General features: G+C 44.6%; 1 protein-coding gene across 5 annotated transcripts in view; it reads left to right on the top strand.

Annotated features, from left to right (window-relative positions):
• Positions 1–19,917, top strand: part of LOC148401304 (deoxyribonuclease-1-like 2) — a 60,783-nt gene extending 40,866 nt beyond the window's left edge. For all 5 annotated transcript variants that reach the window (XM_088400459.1, XM_088400441.1, XM_088400451.1 and 2 more), the window contains 6 exons: positions 9,641–9,727; positions 15,387–15,484; positions 15,555–15,667; positions 18,803–18,960; positions 19,034–19,130; positions 19,492–19,917. In XM_088400459.1, the coding sequence (XP_088256585.1) occupies positions 9,641–9,727; positions 15,387–15,484; positions 15,555–15,667; positions 18,803–18,960; positions 19,034–19,130; positions 19,492–19,617 (679 nt within the window). In that variant the 3' untranslated portion in view covers positions 19,618–19,917. The remainder of the gene's footprint in view (positions 1–9,640; positions 9,728–15,386; positions 15,485–15,554; positions 15,668–18,802; positions 18,961–19,033; positions 19,131–19,491) is intronic.
• The last annotated feature ends 4,352 nt before the right edge of the window (positions 19,918–24,269 follow it).

Raw genomic sequence — 24,269 nt, 5'->3', positions numbered from 1 at the left:
GTGACTTCGACCCCAGAGATTGGAGAATCCGCCTCAGAGTCTCCAGGCCCTGCTTCCTCAATGGAAGGCGTGTAGGTGGAATTGAGGAGGTCTTCGAAGTACTCTCCCCACCGACTCACGACGTCCCGAGTCGAGGTCAACAGCACGCCATCCCCACTGTAAACAGTGTTGACGTTGCACTGCTTCCCCCTCCTGAGACGCCGGATGGTGGACCAGAATTTCCTCGAAGCCGTCCGAAAGTCATTCTCCATGGCCTCACCGAACTCCTCCCACGCCCGGGTTTTTGCCTCAGCAACCGCCGAAGCCGCGTTCCGCTTGGCCATCCGGTACCTGTCAGCTGCCTCCGGAGTCCCGCAGGCCAAAACGGCCCGATAGGACTCCTTCTTCAGCTTGACGGCATCCCTTACCGCTGGTGTCCACCAGCGGGTTCGGGGATTGCCGCCACGACAGGCACCAACGACCTTACGGCCACAGCTCCGGTCGGCCGCCTCAACAATGGAGGCGCGGAACATGGTCCACTCAGACTCAATGTCCCCCGCCTCCCCCGGGACGTGGGAAAAGCTCTGCCGGAGGTGGGAGTTGAAGCTCTTCCTGACAGGAGATTCTGCCAGACGTTCCCAGCAGACCCTCACAGAGCGTTTGGGTCTGCCAGGTCGGACCGGCATCTTCCCCCACCATCGGAGCCAACCCACCACCAGGTGGTGATCAGTCGACAGCTCCGCCCCTCTCTTCACCCGAGTGTCCAAAACATGCGGCCGCAAATCCGATGACACGACTACAAAGTCGATCATCGAACTGCGGCCTAGGGTGTCCTGGTGCCAAGTGCACACATGGACACCCTTATGTTTGAACATGGTGTTCATTATTGAAAATCCGTGTCGAGCACAGAAGTCCAACAATAGAACACCGCTCGGGTTCAGATCAGGGGGGCCGTTCCTCCCAATCACGCCCTTCCAGGTCTCACTGTCATTGCCCACGTGAGCATTGAAGTCACCCAGTAGAAGGAGCGCTCTCCAGCACTTCTTCCAGGGACCCCAAGAAGGGTGGGTACTCTGAGCTGCTGTTTGGTGCATAGACACAAACAACAGTCAGGACCCGTCCCCCCACCCGAAGGCGGAGGGAGGCTACCCTCTCGTTCACCGGGGTGAACCCCAATGTGCAGGCGCCCAGCCGGGGGGCAATAAGTATACCCACACCTGCTCGACGCCTCCCACCGTGGGCAACTCCCACGGTGGGAGGCGGTGGAAGAGAGTCCAGCCCCTCTCGAGAGGGCTTGTACCGGAACCCAAACTGTGTGTGGAGGCTAGTCCGACTATATCTAGTCGGAATCTTTCTGCCTCGCACACCAGCTCGGGCTCCTTTCCAGCCAGAGAGGTGACATTCCATGTCCCAAGAGCCAGCTTCTGCAGCCGGGGATCAGACCGCCAAGGTCCCTGCCTTTGGCTGCCGCCCAGCTCACATTGCACCCGACCCCTTCGGCCCCTCCCACAGGTGGTGAGCCCATGGGAAGGGGGACCCACGTTTCCATTTCGGGCTATGCCCGGCCGGGCCCCATGGGCGAAGGCCCGGCCACCAGACGCTCGCCTTCGAGCCCCGCCTCCAGGCCTGGCTCCAGAGGGAGGCCCCGGTGACCCGCGTCCGGGCGAGGGAAAACAAAGTCCATTTATGGTTTTCATCATAAGGGGCTTGGGTGAGCCGTGCTTTGTCTGACCCCTCACCTAGGACCCGTTTGCCATGGGTGACCCTACCAGGGGCATGAAGCCCCCGACAACATGGCTCCTAGGATCATAGGGGCACGCAAACCCCTCCACCACGATAAGGTGACGACTCGCGGAGGGGCTAAACACTCAAATGAACTAAAATAATTTATCTAGCTAAAATAAACTAAAATAATGCACCACACACTATTCAAAACTTTGACCTACCTTTCAAACATGAATTAACATGTATCAGTATTTTTCCTTTCTGATCTTTTTTTGTTATGTAATGTATGTTGCGTAATGTCAGATTAACTGATGTCATAAATCCTTATATTGGCCTGATAATTATCTTGTCCAGAATTATCGTGCATCCCTGATTATTATTATTATTATCATTTTTATCATTATCATGATTGATATTTGGCATCATCTTACCCTGTCTCCGACTAACAAGCTCACTAACGGTAGCTATGCTGATTTGACTCAGTGATTGGTTGGTGAAAGTGCTTGAACTAGTTGCTGCAGCGCTTGCATGTGATTGTCCGTTGTACCAAATGTGGAGTATCATGACATGACAAGGTGGGGGGTTTGTGTGGTGGTGGTGGGTGCTGCTTATGATATGAATAACAGAGTGGTTCCCAAACTGGGGTAGAAGGAACCCCAGGTGTCCATGAGCAATTATTTAGAGGTTTGCAGAGTAATTTACAATAAATTATAATTTAGCGTTCTGTAGTGTATATCTACTTAATGGTGATCAGTGAACCAGTAAAGCAAACCAATCACTCATCCCAATCTTAGCTTTGAGTGAATTAAGAGCCAATGTGTATTTTGATGTGTATTTGCGGATAGTGATGGCGCAACACTAATGGCCCTATTTTCAAATCTTGCGCAATGCACAGTTTAAGTGTGCTCATGGATGGAGTTTTCTTTGTCTTGCTTTTGTTAGTTTCTAGACTTGAAATTAGCATCGATTTAGGAGTGATATTCTTCCAAATAACAAATTCACACAAATGCTGTGGGAACACATACAGAAAGCCAATACTAAAGGGCATAGATTCTTCCTAATCTGAGATGCGAGTTATGTTAATAAAGCTTATTCACAACTTTTTTTTATTTAACTCTTGCAATCTCTTCCAAAAGTGTTGAAATGGCAAAGTCAATTCCTTTGTTTTTCTTATACTGTACTAAAGACATTTCGGCTTCAGAGTCAAAGATAACGATCAGACAAAAGAATTACAACTTATTTAATGGTATTTACATCTGGAGACATTTTGTTTGATGTCATTGTATTGTATTGATGCCAAGTATTGGAATGGACTTTAACTGAAGAACATTTAAGAACATTTAATTTTGAGTCTCCTTCCCTCCACTCTGCCCTCTCTCTCCCTCTCTCCACTATCTCTCTCCCCTCTTACCTCTCCCACTCGCGCTCTCTCGCGCTCTCTCTCTTGCTCTTTCTTTCTTTCTCGCTTTCTGTTGCGATATATATATAATATAGTATGTATATAGATATAGTTTGCCATTTTTATTTCACTTGGAATTTGTCACCGTTTTTTATCTTAGAGCGGGCATATATACCGTATTTTCACAACCAAAGGGCGCACCGTACGAAAAGGTGCAGTCTCAGTTATGTGTGCCATTACTGTATTTAACACACACATAGGGCGCACCGCATCATAGGACGCATGCATGCCATGATCTACGGTAAACAAAAAAAAAAACGTTACGGGAGCAAAAAAGTGAGTTTGGTTGTACTTTATTCTATTGTTTAACCATGTACTCTACAGCAGGGGTCCCCAACCCCTTTTTTTTTTTATCGACGATCAATGAATTCAGGTCAAGACGCTCGTCCCAGGTTACGTGACATGTTTCCCCAGTCGAGCCCGCAAAGCTAGCAAAAATGAGTAAACATTTATTTTGAAAAATATAAAAAAATTGACGATTCTCGGTCACGTGACATGTCACCTCAGTCGAGCCCGCGAAGCAAGCAAATATGAGCAAGAAACAGAGATGTTTGGAAAGTTTCTTCGGAAAGGGAAAAAAGCCCAATGAGGAGACGGAAGAAGAAGAAGCTACGACTTCTAAGAAAAGGAAAGCTGCATTTAAAAGAACATTTCTGGAGTCCTACTTAAAATATGGATTTATCACCACAGGTGACTCTGACGCGCCAAGCCCACTCTGCTTAATATGTGGCGACAGGCTAGCTAACGAGGCAATGAAGCCTTCAGAACTGCTTCAGCACATCAAGACCAACCATCCTGCATTAAAAGACAAACCTTAACCACTTTGGATGTCATTGTCTCCGATTTCACCTAGATGGGACCGGCTCGTTTCTGAGAAACAAGCTCAGTGCTCCCACTAATTCAACGTAATGGTGAGTTTTATTTTTATGTTGTTTATACTTGTTTTTATGCCAGTCGTATCATTTTATTTCATCGTATTTATATATTTATTATAAATGTATTATCATCCATCCATCCATTTTCTGAACCGCTCAGTCCCCACGGGGGTCGCGGGCATGCTGGAGCCTATCCCAGCCGTCATCGGGCAGTAGGCGGGGGACACCCTGAACTGGTTGCCAGCCAATCGCAGTATAAATGTATTATTTATTTATATAAATGTATTATTTATTTATATAAAGGCCGGTCCACGAAAATATTTCTGACACGTAACCGGTCCGTGACGCAAAAAAGGTTGGGGACCACTGCTCTACTGTACTCACGTTATTGTTGATTGATATTCGTACGCAAATCCATCCAAGTCCTCATCTTCTGTATCCAAATTAAACAGTTGGGCAAGTTTGCCATCTGACATGCCAATTTCCCTCATCATTGTCTCGTCGTTGTCACGTTGCTCTTCGGCAATGATTCCGGCTTTCCAGGAAGCTTGAATTGTGCCTCGTAAGTACGTCTCTTTGTCTATGCCATTTTAGAGGGTCCTATTGCTGTTTTATTTGCACAAAATATTGTATTTATTTATCAATGGCGGCGCAGGTACATACTCTACGTCTTACGTGAAGTCTTCTGATTCGTTTACCGCCCCGATCTACGTAAAACGTAATGTCCTCTGATTGGTTCATCGGGTCTACATATTACGCCTGTTTATTACGTCTCTGTGTGGCAGAAGCCACACAAAACAACTTTACAGATTTGTACATACGGTAGTATTTATTTATCAATGGCGACGGAGGTACGTACTTTGCTCAAACGATAGTATTTATTTACCAATGGTGGCGGAGGTACGTACTCCTCTACGTGTTACATCCAGTCGTCGGATTGGTTTACCGCCCCGATTGACGTAAAACGTAATGTCCTCTGATTGGTTCATCGGGTGCCTGTACATTACATCTCTGTGTGGCGGAAGCCACACAAAACAATGGTGGCGAAGGTACGTACTCCTTTACGTGACACGTCTAGTCCTGTGATTGTTTTTTTTTTGTCCCGATCTACGTGGCGGAAGCCACACAAAACAATGGCGGCAGAGGTATGTACCGTATTTTCCGGACTATAAGTCGCTCCGGAGTATAAGTCGCACCAGCCATAAAATGCCCCAAAAAGTGAAAAAAAAGATATATAAGTCGCTCCGGAGTATAAGTCGCATTTTGGGGGCAATTTATTCGACAAAATCCCACACCAAAAACAGTCATGAACGAGCAACAACAGGCTAAACGATAGCAACAACAGGCTAAACGATAGGTATGCTAACGTGACAAACACAAACAAAGAGCTGAGAACGGGCCTGACGTAACATATAGAGTGATTAAGGACAACTATTACATAAATAACATGTTTATAAAACCATCAGTGTCACTCCAATTCATTAAATAGCAACAACAGGCTAAACGATAGGTATGCTAACGTGACAAACTCAAACAAAGAGCTGAGAACGGGCCTGACGTAACATATAGAGTGATTAAGGACAACTATTACATGAATAACATATTTATAAAACCATCGGTGTCACTCCAATTCATTAAATAGCAACAACAGGCTAAACGATAGGTATGCTAACGTGACAAACTCAAACAAAGAGCTGAGAACGGGCCTGACGTAACATATAGAGTGATTAAGGACAACTATTACATGAATAACATGTTTATAAAACCATCGGTGTCACTTCAATTCATTAAATCCATTGATCGTTCTTTGTCAACAATGGGTGCGCACGGCTGAGGACGCTTGCATTTCAAAATATTCCACATATTCCACAGGCTCATATAACGATAGATAAACTATATTTCAAATAACTATAATACAAGCCAATAATATTATCAAACCATCCGTGCATTTTAATTCCATTAAATCCATCGATCAAATTCCTCGTCCTTTGTCAACATCGCCGCGCGTGCGCCCTGACGTCAGCCTCGTCTTTATTCCACAGATCTACTATATAACTATATTGTAGCGTTAACAAAGTACAAGGATAGACGTGGGTTTGGTAAACGGCTCTTTATTAAACAAAACAAACTTCCAAGCGTGTGGCGGCGTGGACTTCCAGACAGACCGGGCGTGCGTAATGGCCATGTCCGAGCCCCGCGCACCGTTCGCGGACAACCACTCGGCCGAGCGCCGGCCCCCGACTCAGTAGAGTCGGACCGGGCGTGCGTAAAAGCCATAATAGTTTTTCAAACCTTCTATGTCACTCCAAATCCTTAATTCCTTCAAACTCTTTGTCCTCCGTGTCACTTAGAAATGATCACCGCTAATGATGTCCTTGTGTGGGCACGTTTGTATGTAAACAACCGCACCGCCGCGCTACTGACGTCACTTGAAATAGTAATCCATTGGTACATCACGGTTCTCCAAACTTTCTTTCTGCTGCTCGATTACTGTTTTCAGCTGCATATTTTACAACTTGAAGTTTGGAACGTGCAAAATATGAGTTTCTGTTTGGTGCCATTTTTCTTAAGCCCACCCAGTTGATGAGTCACGGCCAACGGTGAAATTTAGAGCACCCTCATCCAGTTTCGTCTGAAAATATAATTTTTTTTGGTTGTTTTATCAAAGTCAAAGTCTGCTTTATCGTTGATTTTTTTTTTTTTTTATATACTAAGACACACAAAGAGATTGAAATTACGTTTCCACTATCCCTTGGTGAGATAGTACACATGTGCATACAAGCAACACAAAAAAAACAAGAAGGCACAAACAATGAATAAATAAGAGTGTTGAATAAATGATAAATAAACAAATAATAATGAATAATAATAATAAATATAATAGGAGCAAAAATGGAGCAAGTGTACATACAGCAGACAGTGGACTTGGATATGGTGCTTTAAAGTGTTAATTGCTTTATTTGATGTTTTCTCTATTTTTTATGTTTTGAATATGTTCAAGATAAAGATATAAAAGCATGTGAAGTGATCAACTATACTAAAAATAACATGGGAAGTGGTCAACTATACTTGTAAGTGATGTCTTAATGATCAAGTAAAAATTTGTGAAAAAAAACATATATAAGTCGCTCCTGAGTATAAGTCGCCCCCCCACCCAAACTATGAAAAAAACCGCGACTTATAGTCCGGAAATTACGGTACTCGTCTACGTTACGTCTAGTCCTCTGACTGTTTTTTTCATCCTGATCTACGTCTACGCCCGTACATTATGAAAGCCATACAAAACAACTTTACAATTTTTTTAATATGGTCCACACAAAAGGCACACCTTCTTAAAAGGTGCACCTTCATTTTTTGAGAAAATTAAAGGCTTTTATGTGCGCCTTATGATTGTGAAAATCCTGTACTACTGCTCGAGAGTTTTTAAGAATCATCTTTCAACTTTGGGTATTTCTTCGAAAGATGTTTACAATGAAAGTTATGGGAAGGGGTTGCCCCCATTCCCAGCCCCTCCGACCACACCCCTTCAGACTTAAGTTTATCACCACCGTCAGCCTGAAAATGAAGTAATTTATTCCACTCTTCAGAGACACTCATTTGAACACAGGTAGAAGACTATGGTAAGTGACTGATTTTCATATATTTAGGACTGGCATGTTTTCCTCCATTTCCGGGTCTGTGCTTTGTGTGCCGCCCTGGTCATTGCTGTCCAATGGGAGCACAGATCGTCACAAGCATGGATGCGTATACTTCACTTGCAAAATGTACAGTCGAAATAGGAACCGCAACAAATGAAAAAAAAATAAGTCCGCTTTTCGTCCAGACCAAACCAAGCGGACTAAAGGACTTTTCTGGTCTGAATACATCCTTAGAAACTCCAGCATGGTGCTATTTAGAACCTCTGCATTTTTTAATAATACTCTTCAAATATCAGCACCCCTGGGTTTTTTTTTTTCTTCAATTCTCCGTCTTTGATGCAACACATGAAAACATGAAAAAATGTCCAGAAACGGAACAAAGTCACCCCAACCATAAAATACAGACGTTTTGAATAAATGGAGGAAGTCAAGAGGCATTTTGTTTGTCGAAAGACATAAAACATATTTACCATATTTTCTGCACCATAAGGCGCTTCGGGTTAAAAGGCGCTGACTCAATTCCGGGGGCTTCTCTGTACTTATTCCACACATAGGGCGCACGGCATTATATGGCGCATGCATGCCATGACTTGCGTCACAGGAGCAAGGCAGTTCCGTTGTACTTTCTTCTACTGTTTAACCATGTACTCTAATGTACTCAGATTATTATTGATTGATATTCATATGCAAATCCATCTGAGTCCTCATTTTCTGTATCCAAATTAAACAGTAGGGCAAGTTTGCCATTAAACATGACAAGTTCCCTCTCGTCATTGTCTCGTCGTTGTCACGTTGCTCTTGTGCAATGCTCCTGGCTTCCCAGAAAGCTCGAGTTGTGCCTCGGAAGCATGTCTCTTTGTTGATGCCATTTTAGAGGGTCCTAATGCTGTTTGCTTTGCACAAACGCTAGTGTTTATTTATCAATGGCAACGGAGGATCCCATTACGTACAGTCCTCTGATTGGTTTACCGCTCCGGTCTATGTAAAACGTAATGTCCTCTGATTGGTTCATCGGGTCTACATATTATGCCTGTATATTACGTCTCCGTGTAGCGGAAGCCACGCAAAAAAACTTTACAGATTTGCACAAACGATAGTATTTATTTATCAATGGCGACGGAGGTACGTACTCTTCGTGTTACGTACAGTCCTCTGTTTTTTGCCCCGATCTACGTGAAACATAATGGCTTCTGATAGGTTCATCGAATCTACATACGTATTACGCATGCATATTATAGAAGCCAAACAAAACAACTTTACAGATTTTGGAATTCGGTCCACACAAAAGGCACACCTTATTAAAAGGCGCACCTTCGTTTTTGGAGAAAATTAAAGGCCACACAAAACAACTTTACAGATTTTGGAATTCAGTCCACACAAAAGGCACAACTTATTAAAAGGCGCACCTTCGTTTTTTGAGAAAATTAAAGGCCACACAAAACAACTTTACAGATTTTGGAATTCGGTCCACACAAAAGGCACACCTTATTAAAAGGCGCACCTTCGTTTTTTGAGAAAATTAAAGGGCACACAAAACAACTTACAAATTTTGGAATTCGGACCACACAAAAGGCACACCTTATTAAAAGGCGCACCTTCGTTTTTTTGAGAAAATTAAAGGCCACACAAAACAACTTTACAGATTTTGGAATTCGGTCCACACAAAAGGCACACCTTATTAAAAGGCGCACCTTAGTTTTTTGAGAAAATTAAAGGCTTTTATATGCGCCTTATGATCGTGAAAATCCGGTAAATTGAATTCTTAAAGCACTTTTTATTAAAGGTACCTAAAAAAGTCACAATTAAATACATATTGGTCAAAAGACATTTTTAAGTTGTATGAGAAAAGCACACACCTCAACAAATGATATGTTTGTGTTAATGATTGATTGTGTGAGACAGTCATGTGGTTTATGCTGAGTTCTTATGTTTGTTTGTATGGTGTGTGTTTGTGTTATTTGGAGGTATGAAGGTTACCACTACGATGTCGTGTCCAGCCCCAGTCTGGGAAGGTCTGCTGATGATCTGCGGAACTATGTCTTCATCTATAGGTGAGACACCATCACCGTTTCTCATAATGCACCTCATGTTGGATGACATGTTTATACGCAGTAGTACATAGTGATGGGGGCCTTTGCCCTAGTAGTAAACTGGTCCAGGTGCTGAGTTTTTATAAACTACAGTATCTATAAGCTCCGCTCTACTCATAAAATGACAGCAGTTTGTAGCACAGCCAAGCCCCTCAATGCCAGCCATTTTTGAGAATGTTGACCCATCTTCGAAGGTTCACAGAATATTGTGTTTCATGGTCACATAAACATGGAACCCACCAAAAGGAAGAAAGAGTCTATCACCAACAAAAAAATATATAATTCTAACATTTGTCATTCTTTGGTTATCTGCAGCTGAACATAGGTAAATTTAACCAAAAATCCTATTTCAGGCGAAAAAACTGAGAAATTGAGGATTTTGTGAACAGATGTATTTCAAGTAAAAGTTAAAATTTGACACCAATATTTTGTCTTTTTTGAAAAACAATGTGCTGGATTCCTCAACATAAAGCTGCATATTGAAACAATAGCCAGTCAGACTGAGTCACACGGTATGTATGACTTTTGTGGGTTTTACACTTTGAAGGCAAGATGCCTCCGCCACAGCATCATCCTTTCATCTATGCAAATATTTTGCTTAGGCTGGTATAGTTCCCTGAAATTTTTGACAATGTAATTCAGTACCGGCCGAACCTTGTACAGTTTATCTGATGGATCATGTGATGCATTAATGTTGTAGTGAAGGAAGCACCATATAATTTGAAATCTGTTTCTTGGCATAGTTCGACTGAAAAATGGAATTACATGGTGGATTCAACAGCCCAATACATGGCAATTTTTTTTTTTCTCACAAACACAGTAATAAAGGTCAGTGCCAAAAATGTATTGAGCTCAGGTACCCCCAAAGGTTTCCAAGTCTTTGGACGTTTGATTGTTAGTTTGTGCTGCAAGAAAGTTTGCAATAAAGATATTAGTTTGATCAACAATGTGTTGCAGCAACTCATTTGTAAGGAACAACACCAGGTATTCGGCTGGCTGGTCAGAATCCATCTCTTTAGCAATACTCTCTGCTCCAGGAGTAGCTGTGAAGAGAAATTGGGTTGGTTTCCAGCCAGCATGATGCCAGCCAGAATCATTGAGATGTCTACCATTTCCTTGCACTGCTAACAGGAGGAGCACTGGTGCTGGATCTACAATCTAATGTAAGGGAATAGATACATTACAAAAAAAAACCCACCAGATACATTACAAAAAAAATACTTGTTGTTGGGGTAATCTTGCAATTACGAAAGTTAGCATGGGAGCAAATTTAGGCTTACCTCGTTGCTCTGGTGGATGTTCTGGTGAGGAGTATCTGCTGCTGCTATCATTGAACTCCAAGGGTATATCCTCATTGCTGGAGTCAGGATCAGTTTCACTGAAAGATTATGAGTCTCTATCAGATGTGACTTCCATTGAAACAGGTGGCGAGAATTTTTTTCTTTTTACCTTTGTTGCTTGAAGGCGAGGCGGCTTGCCCTCAAAGCTGCATCCTAAATACAGGTGGCTGAGCCTTAGGCGAAAAGCCCCGTGAGATGCACAGACAGGGATGCTTGTCTCATTGCTTCCCTGGATTGTTGATGGGGTGTCTCGCTGCAGTTTTCCCATAAAGCTTGGTCCAAAAAGCAGATGGTGAAAAGTCCACCTCGCCACGCGGCTCCTTTTGATCTCTGTTGTCGCTTGATGGCAAGGCGACTTGTCCCCGAAGCTGCACCTGATAAATGGACAGCTGAGTTTCAGGCAAAAAGCCCCGTGGGGTGCATGGACGGGGATGCTTGTTGCTTTGTTTCCATGGGTTGTTGGTCGGCTGCCTCGCCGCAGTTAGCCCACAAAACTGCATCCACTGAACGGGAAGCTCAGGACAAGCACAATCACCCGATGGTGTTCCACATGGCTCCAGCGGAGTTTGTGTCTACCGTGTCGGGTGCTTTTTAGTTGACGAACGGGTTTTTATTTTTACTTCGTCATTGTAATCTTGAACCAATGACGATCTTTTGTTGACTTGAACTCTAAGAAGAGTATCTTCGAAAGTAAGCTGCTTGTGTTTTTTTATTTTCTCATCCTCTCTGAATCCGCTCTGACTCTTCCACACCCTACCTACTCTCCATCATGAGCTATTTCTTCTACTCTCCAAGTCACAGGCTGTCCTCTGATCATGGGCACTGCTGCCATCTTAGGGTTGTTGCAACTCATCACAATAATTTTCAAGCTTGATACATAAATGGAATAGATTAGTGATAACTTGAGGGTAGGAGGTAATGAGGTAACGATTCTGTTAACGGTCTTTGAGAAAATGTTTAAATTAATATGATATAGATGTTTTACACCTTCTACTTTCTTTTTAACTGTCAAATTGATATGTTCGTCCAAAGACCTATTTATGCTTGCGCAGGGGACAACGGCAGCATTACATCACATGACCAATGCATTGGGTCATGCAGCACCTCCGCTACTGGTCTGCAACACATAGTCAGAAATCAGAAACACAGATTCAGAAATCTTTTCTGAGCGTGTCATCTCTCATGATGGGTTCGTTTAGTCACATGCTTTACACTTTATCCTGGCTATGTTCCACAAGGCCTCTTAAATCCTGATTTATATCGGAACCTCCAAATCTGAGACCATGGTTCTTAGTCGGAAACCTCTCCAGGTCGGCGATGAGATCTTGTCATAAGTGGAGGTATTAAGTATGTTGGAGTTTGTTCACGAGTGTGGTTAGGATGGAGCAGGAGACTGGCAGATCAGTGCAGCATCTGCTGTGATGCATATTCTGGTCTTTCGTGGTGAAGAAGGAGTTGACGAAATTCAAAGCTCTCGATATACCGGTTGATGTATGATCCTACCCTCATCTATGAGCTGCGGGTTGTGACTGAAAGAACGAGATCCTGAAACAAGCGGCCAAAATGAGTTTCCTCCGCAGGGTGTCCAGGCTCTCCCTTAAAGGTAGGGTGAGAAGCTCGGTCATCCGTGAGGGACTTGGAGTCAAGCTGCTGCTCCACCGTGTTGAGAGGGGCTGGATGAGGTGGCTCGGGCATCTCATTAGGATGCATCCTGGACGACTCCCAGGAGAGGTGTCTCACCAGTAGAAGGTCCTAGGGACGACCCAGCACAGTCTGGAGAGACTATGTCATCTGAAGCATGATCATCTGAGAGGGACTCTGAGGTGCCTCGGGCATCTGATTAGAATGCTGAGGTGTTCCGGGCATGTCCCACGAGTAGCAGGCCCATACCCGGATGGCCCAGGACATGCTCGAGAGACTGTCTCTCGTTTGGCCTGGGAATGACTTGTGATCCCTCCAGAAGAGCTGGAAGAAGTGGCTGGGTAGAGAGAAGTTTGGGCTTCCCTGCTGAAGCTGCTGCCTCCTTGACCTGACCCCAAATACGCGGTGGGTGGACTGACGGAGGGAGGGAGGTTGGGGCGGACGGATGGACATTTCATTTTGGTACTTTCTAGGTTTTGGTTGTTCAGGTGGTGGTGAAAGCAGTTGGTGTTGATCCTTGAACTTCCCATGTCTCTGGAATCCTGTTTTCTGTCGAACAATGTGTACGTCACAGTCCAATGCGTCCTTGCATGTAGTGTTATTCTCAGATAGAGCAATTTCAATATTACGTGCAGTGGACCAAGCTTGGCTAGTGTGAGGGGTAATTCCACTTGCAAACGCTCCCTGATGAGTTCATCTTTTCAACAAGTTAATTTCTAATCATCTCCTCCTCCATATTTCCAAACTGATACATTACAACATAACTACAAAACTAGCTGTTTTAAAGCAGCGACAAAACTATTTGGTTGTTTTATCAAAGCATTGGGTCTGTTGTCTGAAGCGTTAAAGTTTGGAAAAAGGTTTGTAAGTGTGCTCGGCACCATGTCATATTTGTCATCAGCCACAGCCAATGTGTAACATTAATGAATGAATGAATATAGTACATATACATACGTACATACACACGCACGCGCATATAAACACAGGCCTACACACACGCACACCCATGCACACACACACACACACACGCACACACACACACACACGCCAGTCTGTCCTTCGTCCGCGACCTCAGCCTCCTTCCGTTCTCGTTCGTTCTTAGTCATAAGATATGAATGGTCCGTCCGTCCTCGTTATTGTAAAACCATCAGCGGTCCGTACCTCCGTCCATCGTAAGTATATGTAAAAAAATATATATATATCATAGTCCAACAGATGAGCTTTGAATAAAATGGTGAAGTGCTTATATGAGTATGATGGTACGGTGGCAGCCTCAGAGCTTTACGAAGCCTCATATTCACTTAGTGTGTTGTCTTGCTTGCTGCCTCACAGTAGTCGAGGGATGTAGAAGAGACGTTTGTCCAAGGCTGTGGGGTCGTTGTCATTGCACATTGTCAACAGGGGAAGTCCCAGCGGCCCGATAACGCACACATACAACACAGGGAGACGGGTCGCACTGCAGTCAGAGTTTATTTGGCACACTTTTTCCACTTGCTTCTTACACTCGATGTAGTATTCTTTCATTTGTTTTTATCAGTTTCTGGTCCACAACCGCACACACGCTAGCTCCCGCCTTCCTCCTCCAGAATACTTCACACGCATGTGCGCTCTGTCGACACACGTCACACATACATACACAACAATCAGTAGCACACAATACCCACAACAACGGCAAAAAAATTTACGTTTAAAACAAGTCCCTTAAACCAGGATTCTGCTCTGTATTGTAGCCAAAGGTAGAATCAAATCCAAGTCGATTCTTGCGGTGTTGAACAAATTATTATCCGCTGGCCATCAGTGGGCATCCTAAAGATGAGCAGGTACTTGGGACAAACGGCTTCTGAGAGAGGCTAATGACAGCGGTTTCATAATTTATAATAAACACTTAAAGCTCTTTAGTTGGCTAACTTACTATTCACACCACTTAAATTTCAGGCAGTTTGGTCTCAGCATAGAGATTTTTCCCTCTTCTTTATTGAAAAAGAAGTATTACATATATGAAATACTAAGATGAAAACAAAGAAGATAAATGCAAAAAAAAAATCAGGTGAAGGACAGGTGAAAACCCCACTTCTATCCATGCTCAATCAGTCATTTTTTAAACTTTCTCGTCCCTTATCCTTCAACTGCAAAATGGGCAGTTCCTTTCCTGAGACAGAATCAGAATTTATCTAGGAAGAGCACCAGCAGTCCTATCATTCAGCCAAGCTTTATTCTCTTCCTACTCTTCCTACTTTTTCTTCTCTGTCTCTGTCTCTGTCTCTCTCTCTCTCTCTGTCTCTCTCTCGGCAGCAACAAGACACCACAAAGTATAGCAACATCGAACAAAGAAGATAGCTGACTGCAGTCTTGTCTCTGCCTTTTAAATTTTAGGATTAAGGCGTAATTTGAGTCAATGTTAAAAATTAGAGGTTGTAGTTGTAATGTTTTATTTACTCATTCAATTAGCATTTAACAGTAATTTTATAGTTATGTGAAAAATTTTGACTAGAGAAATTTTGTTTGTGTTGTCTGGCCTGATATTAACTGAGATAACTTAAATAAAAGATATTAGCTATCACCAGATTTTTTTACTCAATTCACAAAAAGTAGATGCTAGTGTTTTAACTCTTCAGTTGACACAGATGTTTTGTTGTCAGGGCAGAAACGGTGCATGTAATGGGTCAACATCAGTACCAAGACCAGAATCAGTTTGTCAGGCCGCCGTTTGCTGTTTACTTCCTCAGCAACACAACTGGTAAGCAAGCAACCCATGAATAATTTTTTTGGCTTTTATATTGTTTTATAACAACCACTTTTGTCATCAGCTATCAAGAATTTTGTTCTGGTCGGGCTGCATGCAGACCCAAGCAGCGCCATCCAGGAGATGGACCACCTGTACGATGTCTTCAAGCAAGTATTGAACAAATGGAATAACAAGGTAACTTCCACGCTTATTTACATTGGCCACCTGGCTACTGCTTATTTTAGTGTATTTCAACCTTTTTCGAGCCAAGGCACATTTTTTTTATTGAAAAAATCCCGCGGCACACCACCAGCTGAAAATGCGAAAAAAACAACTAATATTTACAATATAAGTGTTATATTGTTAATATAAGCTTTTTTTAACATTGAAGAATGATGTTGAATCAGACATCTTGAATAATAATCAAATAAAAACTGACAAAAAGTATTTCACAATTGTTCATATTTATTTTCACTCAGTGTGAAACCTGGGCCTGTTTGGATAAACACAGAGCAGATATCCTGGCAGGAATCGATGAAAGACACACACGGAGCTCTTCCTCCACAGCTCTAAGTCTTTCTCTGTTTTTAGTTTTTACAGTGTGGCAGTTAACATCTTAATATAATGAATTGAAAAGGTGTGAATAACTTGCTGTGTTCAAAAGAGAGTCAAAAATATTGTTTCAAAAATATTGTTTCAAAAATATAGAAATTTGTTGTAAATAATACGTATGTACACACGTTTAATAACTAAGTTAATTTGTTGTATTAGTGTAGCTCATTGCTAGAATATTCAGTACACATATATAATAAAGGCTCTTAGTTTGTTTTGGCCTATTTGGCATGTATATTTGAAACAGTTCACAAGCCATACTTACACTTCTGTTAACGGGCATTTTTGTTCCTTTTGCTTTTGTTTCTACTTTGGGATCCTTTTTGTGTAAGGTATAAATAACCTGCCAGTTTATGTAACTCGTAATCTCAAATAGCAGCCATTTTCATTCATTTGTAATCACGCATTCCTGTTTCAAAATTAGTAGTCAGAACACAATTAGTTTTTCAAATCTGTGGCGGCTGTGGCTCAGGCAGTAGAGCTCTGCTCTGCCCTCCACTCGGCCCTCACCCACCTGGAGAGAAAGGACTCATATGTGAGGTTGCTGTTTGTGGACTTCAGCTCTGCCTTCAACACCATTGTGCCGCAGCGACTCATCTGCAAACTCGACGAGCTGGGCCTCAGTACCTCCCTCTGCAACTGGCTACTGGACTTCCTCTGTCAGAGGCCTCAGGTGGTGCGTGTCGGCGACAAAATCTCCGCCAGCATCACGCTGAGCACGGGGGCCCCCCAGGGCTGCGTGCTCAGTCCATTGCTCTTCACCCTGCTGACGCATGACTGCACTGCGACCTACAGCGACAACCGCATAGTGAAGTTTGCTGACGACACGACTCTGGTGGGTCTCATCACGAAGGGCGACGAGACTCGGTACAGGTCGGAAGTTGACCTTCTGACCACGTGGTGCAGGGACAACAACCTCCTGCTGAACGTAAATAAGACCAAGGAAATCATTGTTGACTTCCGGAAGGGTCACACAACACACCTGCCGCTGATCATCGACGGTGCTGTGGTGGAGAGGGTGAGCTGCACCAAGTTCCTGTGGGTGCACATCAGTGAGGACCTCTCCTGGTCCGCAAACACCTCGTCACTGGCAAAGAAAGCTCAGCACCGCCTGTACTTCCTGCGGAAGCTCAGGCGTGCATGTGCTCCTCAGGCGGTCCTGTCTACATTCTACCGTGGCACCATTGAGAGCGTCCTCACCAGTTGCATCGCTGTCTGGGGTGGTAACTGCACTGAACAGAACTTGAAGGCCCTGCAGCGCATAGTGAATACGGCTGGTAAGAGTATTGGTGCTTCGCTCCCCTCCCTGAAGGACATTTACGCCTCCCATCTCGCCCGCAAGGCAACCTCGATTGCCAGAGATGTGAGTCACCCGGCTCACTCTTTGTTTGACCTTCTGCCCTCTGGGAAGAGGTACAGGAGCCTGCGCTCCCGCACCACCAGACTCGCCAACAGCTTCTTTCTCCAGGCTGTTAGGGCCCTGAACTCGCTACCCACTTCTGCGTAGCGTGCGGCACTGTTGCGCTATTTTCGGGAATGTCTGCTGTACGCGCACTTGCTCCTTTTTTTTCTGCTCCACTTATTTATTTATTTATTGTTGTGTTATTTATTAATTATTTATTCAGCACGCTTTTGTTATACTTGTTTACTTGTTTGTCTGTTGTGAGCCATGTCTTGTCACCGTGGGATAGGGGGGAACGAAATTTCGGTTTCTTTGTGTGTCTTTGGCATGTGGAGAAATTGACAATAAAGCTGACTTTGACTTTGACTTTGAGAGCTGGTCCTTTCGTAACCGGAGGGTTGGCGGTTCGATCCCAGCTCTGTCACAGTCACATGTTGTTGTGTCCTTGGGCAAGACACTTCACACACCTTACCTCCAGGTCACCATTGTAAATGAGAAAGTGTTCTCAATTGGCTTACCTGGTAAAACATTGAATAAAAATAAAAAAAATCTTACCACGCAACTTTGCATCCCTCTAAAGATCTCGCATTCACTCATGCTGACTCACGCTCGGATCTTGTAGAACAACCAATTTGTTCTGCAATGTGCTGACATCAAATTAGGATCCAAATGAAGTTTTGGATTAAGTTTCTCAACATCGTGGATACTGGCAGGCATCAGCCACCAGAGTGCAGCAGTGAGCAAACATGAGCCAAGTTATTAATCTACACATCTATTTCAGCCATGCTGCTCGTTAAACAATGATTTTTTTCTAACAAAAAACTTCAAATCGTAAAACACATTCATTTAGTCACCAACATGCACACAACAAACAACTCTTCACGACAAGACAGAAAGTACAAACTGCAGACGAATTGGCCAGCCTAGGTTAATTAAAGGCAATACCACAGAAATGTGTTTTTAATCGGGTCTTGAATGATTTACTTAGGTAGCAGCTTTAATAACTATGGGTAGGGCATTCCAAAGCTCTGGAGACTGAATCGAATTTGCGCTTATCCCTTCTTTTTTGCCCTAGGAATCACTAAAAGTCCAGCGTTTTGCCAACGAAGGTTTTTGAACAGAACTTAAGGTACAATTAGGTTGATAAGATAGGAAGGCGCTAAGCCATGCAATATTTTTTTTATAGGTTAGTAAAAGAATCTTGAAGTCACATCTTAAGTGGACCGAAAGCCAATGCAAGTTGGGAACTATTAATTTTTTTTTTGGTGTGTGTATGTTTTTTACTTGTGTGCATTTGTGTGTGTCTTTGTGTGTAGAACGTGATGTTCTTGGGAAATTTTCACGCTGGCTGCGCTCACATGACACGCCCTGATAAGAAGAACATCCGACTGTTCACCAACAGCAGCTTCTTCTGGCTCATCGGAGACAAAATAGACACCACCATCATGGACGAGACAAGTTGTGCATATGATCGGTAGGTATGTGCGCATGCGCGTGCATGCATGTCGAACTGATGTTTGACTGTGGCATTTAATCTTGTACCACAGGATCGTCGTATACGGGAAGTCCTTCCTGAAAGCCATAACTCCGTTCTCCGCCAATGTCTTCAACTTCGCTAAAGAGTTCAAACTGACCAAGACCACAGTAATGCAGGCTTCTGTTGTCACGCATCTTTGTCAATGTATTCATTGACAATATCAAAGCTTTCTTTACATTTATTTGGCAAACAAGTATGAAATAAATAATGATAAATGATAAGACAGAATTATTGTGCATTTGATGACCATCATGTTAGTTAACTTTAATACCCATCATGTGTTTGATGATACTCCAATGCAATGTAGTTACTGTAATAAGTGCAGTTAAAATTATTTCATTGTGTAGTATTACCTATTTGCCATTTCTCTCATTGGTGGGGACAATACAAAAAAACAAAACAAAGAAAAATTACTACACCTTGGTGGAGTTAATTCTTGCTTACTGATTCTGCTGTTTTTCTTTCCAGGCTCTGCAGGTGAGCAACCACTTTCCTGTGGAGGTGATGCTCAAGAACTCCGCCCAACTCCTTCAGGCCATGCCACGCTTGCCTCTGCTTACAGTCACCCTCCGCTGCTTCCTGGCATATCTATGAATTTCCCATCCTTTCATCATATTGGCATCTTTATGGGAGTTTTTCTACCACATAAGATTGCTAAGCATGCACTTGCTTCGCTCCATCCTCATCAGAATTGTCCTGGGCCCAATAAAGTCCTGATTGTATTTGACATAAACATCAATGTCTCTGGTGTGGGTGCTGTTTTGTCGCCAAGTGGAGAAAACCCTTTTCTTAGAACCATGTTGAAACCCAACTGTCCTCATGAACGGTGTCTTGGTCTACACACGATACAAAAAAATCACCAGACATAAATAAAAAGTAGTTTTCATGATTTTACTTTCTGCGTGGCGTGATGATTTTTAAACTTGTTTACATTGTTTATCTTTTTACATTCTGTGACATAAAATATATATGAATATTATAAATATATTGTTTTCATTGCTAAACCAGTGGTCATAAAATTGTGTTAGCTAAATGCATGTTGAAGCGCTCCTTCTGGGGACTCCATCGTTCTACTGGGTGACTTAAATGCTCACGTGGGCAATGACAGTGAGACCTGGAAGGGCGTGATTGGGAGGAACGGCCCTCCCGATCTTGTACTGAGGCGGATTCTCCAATCTCTGGGGTCGAAGTCACTGAGGTAGTTAAAAAACTCCTCGGTGGCAAGGCCCCGGGGGTGGATGAGATCCGCCCGGAGTTCTTAAAGGCTCTGGATGTTGTGGGGCTGAAGTTTATTGTTGGACTTCTGTTCTCGACATGGATTTTCAATAATGAACACCATGTTCAAGCATAAGGGTGTCCATGTGTGCACTTGGCACCAGGACACCCTAGGCCGCAGTTCGATGATCGACTTTGTAGTCGTGTCATCGGATTTGCGGCCGCATGTTTTGGACATTCGGGTGAAGAGAGGGGCGGAGCTGTCAACTGATCACCACCTGGTGGTGGGTTGGCTCCGATGGTGGGGGAAGATGCCGGTCCGACCTGGCAGACCCAAACGCTCTGTGAGGGTCTGCTGGGAACGTCTGGCAGAATCTCCTGTCAGAAAGAGCTTCAACTCCCACCTCCGGCAGGCGGGGGACATTGAGTCTGAGTGGACCATGTTCCGCGCCTCCATTGTTGAGGCGGCCGACCGGAGCTGTGGCCGTAAGGTCGTTGGTGCCTGTCGTGGCGGCAATCCCCGAACCCGCTGGTGGACACCGGCGGTAAGGGATGCCGTCAAGCTGAAGCAAGAGTCCTATCGGGCCGTTTTGGCCTGCGGGACTCCGGAGGCAGCTGACAGGTACCGGATGGCTTCGGCGGTTGCTGAGGCAAAAACCGGGGCGTGGGAGGAGTTTGGTGAGGCCAATGAGAATGACTTTCGGACGGCTTCGAGGAAATTCTGGTCCACCATCCGGCGTCTCAGGAGGGGGAAGCAGTGCAACGTCAACACTGTTTACAGTGGGGATGGCATGCTGCTGACCTCGACTCTGGACGTCGTGAGTCGGTGGGGAGAATACTTCGAAGACCTCCTCAATTCCACCTACACGCCTTCCATTGAGGAAGCAGGGCCTGGAGACTCTGAGGCGGATTCTCCAATCTCTGGGGTCGAAGTCACTGAGGTAGTTCAAAAACTCCTCGGTGGCAAGGCCCCGGGGGTGGATGAGATCCGCCCGGAGTTCTTAAAGGCTCTGGATGTTGTGGGGCTGTCATGGCTGACACGCCTCTACAACGTTGCGTGGACATCGGGGACAGTGCCTCTGGATTGGCCGACTTGGGTGGTGGTTCCCCTCTTTAAGAAGGGGGACCAGAGGGTGTGTTCCAATTACAGGGGAATCACACTCCTCAGCCTCCCTGGTAAGGTCTATTCAGGGGTGCTGGAGAGGAGGGTCCGTCGGGAGGTCGAACCTCGGATTCAGGAGGAGCAGTGTGGCTTTCGTCCTGGCCGTGGAACAGTGGAACAGCTCTACACCCTCGGCAGGATCCTCGAGGGTGCATGGGAGTTCGCCCAACCAGTCCACATGTGTTTTGTGGACTTGGAGAAGGCGTTCGACCGTGTCCCTCGGGAGGTTCTGTGGAGGGTGCTTCGGGAGTACGGGGTGCCGAGCAAACTGATAAGGGCGGTTCGGTCCCTGTATCACCGATGCCAGAGTCTGGTCCGCATTTCCGGCAGTAAGTCGGATTCGTTCCCAGTGAGGGTTGGACTCCGCCAAGGCTGCCCTTTGTCACCGATTCTGTTCATAATTTTTATGGACAGAATTTCTAGGCGCAGCCGAGGCGTTGAGGGGGTCCGGTTTGGGGACCTCAGCATCGCGTCTCTGCTTTTTACAGATGACGTGGTGCTGTTGGCTTCTTCAGGCCGTGATCTCCAGCTCTCGCTGGAACGGTTCGCAGCCGAGTGTGAAGCAGTCGGGATGAGGGTCAGCACCTCCAAATCCGAGTCCATGGTCCTCGATCAGAAAAGGGTGGAATGCCCTCTCCGGATTGGGGATGAGATCCTGCCCCAAGTGGAGGAGTTCAAGTATCTTGGAGTCTTGTTCACGAGTGAGGGGAGGATGGAGCGCGAGATCGACAGGCGGATCGGTGCAGCGTCGGCAGTAATGCGGACCCTGTACCGGTCCGTTGTGGTGAAGAGAGAGCTGAGCCAAAAGGCAAAGCTCTCAATTTACCGGTCGATTTACGCTCCTACCCTCACCTATGGTCACGAGCTATGGGTCGTGACCGAAAGAACGAGATCCCGGATACAAGTGGCCGAAATGAGTTTTCTCCGCAGGATGTCCGGGCTCTCCCTTAGAGATAGGGTGAGAAGCTCGGTCATCCGGGAAAAACTCGGAGTAGAGTCGCTACTCCTCCACGTTGAGAGGAGCCAGATGAGGTGGCTCGGGCATCTTATCAGGATGCCTCCTGGATGCCTCACTGGGGAGGTGTTCCGGGCATGTCCCACCGGTAGGAGACCCCGGGGACGACCCAGGACGCGCTGAAGAGACTATGTCTCTCAGCTGGCCTTGGGATCCCCCGGGATGAGCTGGATGAAGTGGCTGGGGAGAGGGAAGTCTGGGAGTCCCTCCTAAAGCTGCTGCCCCCGCGACCCGACCCCGGATAAGCGGAAGAAGATGGATGGATGGATGGATGGATGGATGGATGGATGGATGGATGGATGGATGGATGGATGGATGGATGAAATGCATGTTGAAATATTGCACTTGATTTGATAATTAGCCACAATTATTTTACAGTCAAATTTTCTATTTTGGGATTTAAAGCAGTTATGTCAAAAATACGGCCCGCGGGCTGGAACCGGCCCGCAAGGAGGTTTGATCAGGCGCGCGTTCAATCAGGTCCACTGGACAATTTAAAAGTGAAAGAAATGCATGAAATACACGGAATTAATATTTTTAATAATATGCAATTCATGGATTATCCGCTGTGGGGCACACTGTTTTGATCAGAGTAGATGACATTATTTTGATCAGAGAAGACAGACCCAACACAGCAGATGGTAACAATGAGCCGATTGCTGCTTGTTAGGATGTTGTTTCTACCCTGGTCTCTACCCCTCCCCTACACCCTCATTCGCCAAAATGTCATTACCCTAACGGAGAAAAGTAGATTCGGAGTGTAGAATTTTCAATGAAAAATGGACCGCGTCCTATTCATTTAATTATAGATAAGCACGGAAAACCTTTGTGCTTGGTGTGTTTGCAACAAGTTTAGGTATTGAAGGAATCTAATATTCGACGCCACTACAAGACACTTCACAGCGAAAAATATGACGGCTTGCAAGGACAACTGAGAAAAGAGACGATCAACGAATTGCAGGCGGGTCTGAGGAAACAGCAGTCAACTTTCATCCAGAGCCGACAAGTCAGTGAAGAGCAGTAAAAGCTGTTGTAATACAGTAATTTTACAATGCAGGTTAATGCTGGTCAAGATGTGAAATACTGCCACCTTGTGGTGATATGTATGCTCCGTGTTTCAGTCAGTTCTAGGAAATAGCTTAAAACAGTGGTTTTACATGGATTCTGCGTGGAGTACTCGGTGTTGTGGGATTCACAATGGAGGACAGACTGTTTATCGACAAGCTAAGTGGACCAGACGACTGGGCTACGTGGAAATTACAGATTGAGCATGTGCCGAAAGCTAGGAGTCTATGGGGCATGGTAATGGAGACGGAAACATTAGCACAAGATACTAACCCAGCTACTCGAGCCGAATTCGCTAGGAGGAAAGAAAAAGCGTTTTCATTGTTGGTGCTAAATGTATGTACAACTCAGCTGTACCTAATTACAAGTTGCCAGTCACCTAAAGAAGCGTGGGATACGCTGAAGGGACATTTTGAGAGAGACACTCTAGCAAATAAATTGTTTCTAAAGAAGAAGTATTTCAGGTGTGAAATGAAGGAAGGCGAAACGATAACCGAGCATTTGAAGCGCATGAAGGAACTAGAGAATGCAATTTCTGGAGAAATTGCGTGTGAAGGCGAAGACTATGAATAACTTCTTGGGGAATGCTGGCGAATGATGTTGAAACAAGTTGAATTACTTGAGAAATGTAGAAAACAGAGGTGAAAAACGGAATTTTTGAGAATTTGGTGGAATTTCAAATCTGAAAATGTGAAATTTATGGTAAGTGGGAATTTGGGAAATAGATAGGAAAAAGATGAAGAGTTGAAAGTTGGAATGGGTTGAATCGGTTGAAAAATGTAGAAATTA

This window comes from Syngnathus floridae, chromosome 2, assembly GCF_059516105.1.
Source record: "Syngnathus floridae isolate MCC-2025c chromosome 2, RoL_Sflo_1.0, whole genome shotgun sequence".
Classification (NCBI taxonomy): Eukaryota; Metazoa; Chordata; class Actinopteri; order Syngnathiformes; family Syngnathidae; genus Syngnathus; species Syngnathus floridae.
Note: the sequence above shows the minus strand (reverse complement) of the source record. Positions and strands in the feature narration are given on the sequence as shown.